This window comes from Hylobates moloch, unplaced genomic scaffold (assembly GCF_009828535.3).
Source record: "Hylobates moloch isolate HMO894 unplaced genomic scaffold, HMol_V3 SCAFFOLD_7, whole genome shotgun sequence".
In the NCBI taxonomy this organism is placed as follows: domain Eukaryota; kingdom Metazoa; phylum Chordata; class Mammalia; order Primates; family Hylobatidae; genus Hylobates; species Hylobates moloch.
Genome location: NW_026652282.1, coordinates 62197252 through 62203648, shown reverse-complemented (window position 1 = coordinate 62203648; position 6397 = coordinate 62197252). Strand labels below are relative to the sequence as shown.

Here is a 6397-nt window from a genome sequence, read left to right as displayed (position 1 = left end):
ATAGTGCCGCAATAAACATACGTGTGCATGTGTCTTTATAGCAGCATGATTTATAGTCCTTTGGGTATATACCCAGTAATGGGATGGCTGGGTCAAATGGTATTTCTAGTTCTAGATCCCTGAGGAATCACCACACTGACTTCCACAATGGTTGAACTAGTTTACAGTCCCACCAACAGTGTAAAAGTGTTCCTATTTCTCCACATCCTCTCCAGCACCTGTTGTTTCCTGACTTTTTAATGATGGCCATTCTAACTGGTGTGAGATGGTATGTCATTGTGGTTTTGATTTGCATTTCTCTGATGGTATAGCCATTTTAATGATATTGATTCTACCTGTCCATCAGCGTGGGATATTTTTCCATTTGTTTGTGACTTCTCTAATTTCTTTGAGCAGTAGTTTGTAATTCTCATTGTAGAGATCTTTCACCTCCCTGGTTAGCTGTATTTCTAAATATTTTACTTTTTTGTGGCAATTGTGAATGGGAATTCGTTCCTGATTTGGCTCTTGGTTTGACTGTTGTTGGCGTATAGGAATGCTAGTGATTTTTGTACATTGATTTTGTGTCCTGCAACTTTGCTAAAGTTGTTTATCACCTGAAGGAGCTTTTGGGCCAAGACTATGGGGTTTTCTAGATAGAAAATCATATCATCTGCAAACAGATATAGTTTGACTTCTTCTCTTCCTATTTAGATGCCACTTATTTATCTCTCTTTCCTGATTGCTCTGGCTAGTACTTCCCATACTATGTTGAATAGAAGGGATAAGAGAGGACAACCTTGTCTTGTGCCGGTTTTCAAGGAGGATGCTTCCTGCTTTTGCCCATTCAGTATAATGTTGGCTGTGAGTTTGTCATAGATGGTTCTTATTATTTTGAGGTATGTTACTTCAATACCTAGTTTATTGAGAGGTTTTAACATGAAGGGATGTTGAATTTTATCAAAAGCCTTTCTTGAATCTATTGAGATAATCATGTGGTTTTTGTCTTTAGGTCTATTTATGTGACAAATCACATTTATTCATTTTCATATGTTGAAACAACTTTGCATTCCGGGGATGAAATCTACCTGATCATGGTGGATTGGCTTGGTGATATGCTGCTGGATTCAGTTTGCAAATATTTTATTGAGGATTTTTGCAACAATTTTCATCAAGGATATAGGCCTGAAGGTGATTTGTTGTTGTGGCTATTGTTGTGTCTCTGCCATGTTTTGGTATCAAGATAATGCTGGCCTCAGAATGAGTTGGAAAGGAGTCCTTCCTCCTCATTTTTCTGGAATAGTCTTGGTAGGAATGGTTCCAGCTCTTTGTAATCTCGTAGAATTCGGCTGTGAAACCATGAGGTCCTAGGCATTTTCAGTTAGTAGGCTGTTTATTACTGATTCAGTTTTGGAGCTCATTCTTGGTCTTTTCAAGGAGTCCATTTCTTCTTTGTTCAGCCTTAGGAGGGTATATGTGTCTAGGAATTTATCTCTTTTAGGTTTTCTAGTTTTTGTGCATACAGGTGTTCATAGTAGTTTCTGATGGTTTTTACTTCTGTGGGGACAGTAGTAACATTCTCTTTGTCATTTCTAATTGTGTTTATTGGATCTTCTCCCTTTTCTTCTTAGTCTAGCTAGTGGCCTATCCATTTTTTTAATGTTTCAGAAAAACCAGCTCCTGGATTTGTTGATCTTTTTAATGGTTTTTCATGTCTTGATTTCCTTCAGTTCAGCTCTGATTTTTGTTATTTCTCATCTTCTGCTAGCATTTGGGGTTTATTCGTTCTTGCTTCTCTAATTCTTTCAGTTGTTATGTTAGGTTGTTAATTTGAGATCTTTCTAACTTTTTGATGTGAGCATTTAGTGCTATGAATGTCCCTCTTAATACCACCCTAGCTGTGTCTCAGAGATTCTGGTATATTGTATATTTGATCTAATTATTTTCAAAGAACTACTTAATTTCTGCCTTAATTTCATTATTTACCTAAAAGTCATTCAGGAGCATGTTGTTTAATTTCTGTGTATAGTTTTGAGGAATTTTTATTGTGTTTACTTCTATTTTTATGGCACTGTGATTCCAGAGTGTGTTTTGTAAGATTTTCATTCTTTTACTTTTGTTGAGGATTGTTTTATGTCCAACTATGTGGCTGATTTTAGAGTATGTGCCATGTGGCAATGAGAAGAATTTATATTCTGTTGTTTTGGGGTGGAGACTTCTGTAAAGGTCTCTCAGATCCATTTGGTCCAATGCTGAGTTTAGGTACTGAATATTTTTGTTAATTTTCTGTCTCAATTATCTGTCTAAAACTGTCAGTGGTGTGTGGAAGTCTCCCACTATTATTGTGTGGGACTCTGTGTCTCTTTGCACATCTCTAAGAACTTGCTTTATGAATCTGGATACTCCTGTGTTGGGTACATATATATTTAGGATACTTAGGTCTTCTTGTTGAATCGAACCCTTTACCATTATGTAATGCCCTTCCTTGTCTTTTTTTATATTTGTTGGTTTGCAGTCTGTTGTCTGAAATTAGGATTGCAACCCCCACTTTTTTCTGTTTTCCATTAGCTTGGTAGATTTTTCTCCATCCCTTTATTTTGAGGCTATAAGTGTAATTACATGTGTGATGGGTCTCTTGAAGACAGTATACCATTGGATCTTGCTTTTTAACTCAGCTTGCCACTCTGTGCCTTTTAAGTGGGGCATTTAGCCCATTTACATTCAAGGTTAGTATTGATATGTGTGAATTTGATCCTGTCATTGTACTATTAGCTGGTTATTATGTTGGTTTATTTGTGTGCTTGCTTTACAGTGACACTGGTCAGTGTGTTTAAGTGTGTCTTTTTTCTTTTTTTTTTTGAAACAGCACAGGAAAAGTGACTGCTTTAATGTATTAGGCAAAATTTTACATAAAATCAGAAATCTATGATCTGTCCCTGCTCCAATTTGTAAAAAACGCAAGATTCATCAGAAGCCATGTGCAGTCAGACCCCAGCTGGCCGGCGGTGCAGGTCTGGAGTCCAGCCTCAGGGATGTGCTACTTTCCATTCTCTGCATTGAACATTCGTTCTGTCAGCATCCGCTCCAGCTTCACTATTAGCTGGTAGCAGTCTTTCCTTTCTATATTTAGTGCTCCTTTCAAGATCTCTTCTGAGACAGGTCTGGTGGTAGTGAAGTCCTTCAACATTGCTTATCTGAAAAGGATCTTATTTCTCCTTCACTTAGGAAGCTTAGTTTGGCTGGATATGAAATTCTTGGTTGAAGTTTTTTTCTTTGTAAGTGTTGAACATAGGCCCCCAGTCTTTTCTGGCTCATAGAGTTTCAGCTGAGAGTTCCATTGTTAGCCTGATGGGGATCCTTTTGAAGGTGACCTGCCCTTTCTGGCTAGCTGCCTTTAACATTCTTTCTTTCATTTCTACCTTGGAAAATCTGACGATTATGTGTCTTAGAAATGATCTTCTTGTGTAGAATCTTGCAGGGGTTCTCTGTATTTCTTGCTTTTGACTGTCGATCTCTCTAGCAAGGTTGGGGAAGTTTTCATGGACAATATCCTGAAATGTATTTTCTAAGTTATTTGCTTTCTCCCCCTTCCTTTCAGGGATGCCAGTGATTTGTAGCTTTGGCCTCTTTACATAATCTCATATTTCTTGGAGGTTTTGTTCACTTCCCTTTATTCTTTTTTATTTTTCTCTGATTGTCTTATTTCAGAGAACCAGTCTTCAAGTTCTGAGATTCTTTCCTCAACTTGGTTTATTCTGCTGTTAGTATTTGTGATTGCATTGTGAAATTCTTATATTGTGTTATTCCACTCTGTCAGACCCATTAGGTTCTTTTTTATACTGGCTATTTTATCCTTCAGCTCCTATATCACTTTATTATGATTCTTATTTTCCTTGGATTGGGTTTTGCCATCCTCCTGAATCTTGATGATTTTTGTTCCTATGCATATTCCAAATTCTACATCTGTCATTCCAGCCAGTTCAGCCTGGTTAAACACTCTTTTGGGAGAAGTTGTACAGTCATTTGGAGAACATATGACACCTGGGCCATTTGAGTTACCAGAGTTTTTGCATTGGTTTTTTCTCATCTCTGCGTGTGGGTGTTTCTTTAACTGCAGCGTAGCTTGAGTACAGTCAATATACCTCTTCTCTGAATCTTTTCACTGGGCTGAGGCTTTGTGTAGTGTCTTTATTTGAAGCTGATTTCTTGTTTGTGGTATCAGAGGGGGTTATTTTAGTGATGAATTTTTGGTGTTGAAATTTTGGGGTATGAACCAGCAGGTGAAACTCAGGCTTACTGGTCATTTGGTAGACTCTTGCTCAGTTGTGTAGCTCCCCTATTTTTTCTCACAGTTGCAGCCATATTTCCTCTCAGTGCTCTGATAGTGAAGGTTCCTCTGCCCCTTGAGTGCTGGCTATAGTTCGTGACTTGGCACAGTTGGGCTGCCCACTGGAGCTCTGGGGTGATCTTAGTGCTTATGTTCCTTCCCCAGCGTAGAGGCAGCACAGGAAGAGATCTTAGTAGTGGTTGTGGCCAAGGGTCGTTTACTTGACTCCTGGGGGCTTTACTCCAGAGAGATACAGGTCAGCAATTGCTCAGTGCAGTCAGCCCAAGGTGAAGGGTTTATGCCCAAGCCAGGGGTTCCCTGTCTGGTGATGAGCCATGGGTGGTGTTTAGGACCTGTGGGAGATGGACTGGCCTCCTCTCCTTGGGTCAACTACAGCTTGTTGGAGGTATGGATAAGACACTTAGGGTCTTTGCTCCTTTGTTACTCCAAGGGTGGCAAGAGTAGTTCCACTACAGAGGCAGTGGCTAAGAGGCTTTGCTTTCATTTGCCCCTGGAGGCTCTGTCCAGAGAGTTGCTGAGTTGGTACTAGCTTAGTAGCTCTGGTAGGGGGTGGCTGGAGGGCCAGGCCTGGAGGACATGCCCATTGAGGAGATATGAAAATGGCAACCACATAACAGTCTGGCCACTTTTTCATAGAGCTGCTGTGGTATGCTTGGGGCCTACTCCAGATCCTAGTCACCTCAGATTTTCCAGAACCTGGAGGTGTCACCAGTGAAGGCTGTGAAACATCAAACATGGCAATTTGTCCCTATTTCAGGGAGTTTTGTCCCAGGGAGTTACAGACCTGTTGCTGGCCCAAAGGCACCTGTAGGAAGTGGCTAGAGACCACAGTTGGGAGGTCCCGGCCAGTGAAGATGAACAGGATTGGGAACTGCTTAAAAAAGCAGTCTGATCCTGTTTTGGTAGAGCAGCTGTGTTGTGCTGGGGGTCCACTTCAGCCCTTGGTCACCTCACACTCTGAAGCCCAAGGGCTGGAATGGGTAAGATGCCCAAAGAGCAATGATGGCGGCCCACCCCTCCCTGTGGGAGTGCTGTCCCAGGGGAGTTCAGATCTCTGTTGGCTGGAGAGCTTGGGTGGGAATAGCTGGAGGCCCCAGTTGGGAGGTCCCACCCAGTGAGGAGGAACAAGATCAGGACCACTTATAAAGGCAGTTTGGCCACGTTTTGTTAAAGCAGCTGTGCTTTGCTGGGGGGTCCACTTCAGACCCTGGTCACCTCAGACACCCCAAAGCCCAAAGGCTGGAATGGCTAAGTCATCCAAAGAGCAAAAATGATGGTCCACCCCACTCTGGGAATGCCTTTTGAGGGGGAATTCAGATCTCTGTCAGTTGCAGAGATTGGGTAGGGGTGGCCGGAGGCCCTGGTTGGGAGGACCTGACCAGCGAGGAAGAACAGGATCAGGCACTGGCTTAAAGCAGCAGTCTGGCTTTGTTTTGGTAGAGGAGCTAGGCTGTGCTGGGGAATCCCTTTTGCCCCAGGTCAGCTAGACTCACAAAGCCTGAAGGCTGGAACGGCTAAGGCACCTGAAAAGCAAAGATGGTGGCTCACCCCTCCCCCCAGGAGCTCCTTTTCAGGGAGGTGCAATGCTGCTACTGCTAGCTGACTGGAATTCCAAGCCAGTGGGTCTTATCTTGTGAGGTGCCATGGAAGTGAGGCCTGTGGGCTGCTACTGCTCAGCTCCCTGGATTCAGCTTCTTTCCTAGGGTTATGTATAGGAGTCTAACCTCCCACTTTGTGGGAGCTGCAGCTACTTTTGCCGAAAAGCCCAAGTTTCTAAGGCTCCAGTGTCTCCACACATGCCTGAGCGGCTGCTCTGCCAAGACTCCATGTAACTCTATTTGTCAGACTGAAGACTGAAGGCCCTGGTGGGGTGGGTTCACAAGGACATCTCCTTACCTAAGGGTTGCAAAGATCTGTGGGAGAAGCATGGCTTCCCTGGGTGGAGGAGGATTCACCTGCCTCCATGTTGCTCCCAGATGGGCCGTTGTCCTCTTGCTTTTCTTTGTTCTCTGTGGGTCAAGTTGTTTCCTAGATTAATCCCAATGTGAATACCTGAATATTTCGGTTGAA

General features: G+C 42.6%; 1 protein-coding gene across 1 annotated transcript in view; it reads left to right on the top strand.

Moving 5' to 3' along the window:
• ZDHHC15 (zinc finger DHHC-type palmitoyltransferase 15) overlaps window positions 1-6159 on the top strand; it is a 140092-nt gene extending 133933 nt beyond the window's left edge. The window contains exons 12-13 of the mRNA XM_058441326.1: window positions 4964-5307; window positions 6043-6159. Coding sequence (XP_058297309.1) covers window positions 4964-5307; window positions 6043-6159 — 461 coding nt within the window. The remainder of the gene's footprint in view (window positions 1-4963; window positions 5308-6042) is intronic.
• The last annotated feature ends 238 nt before the right edge of the window (window positions 6160-6397 follow it).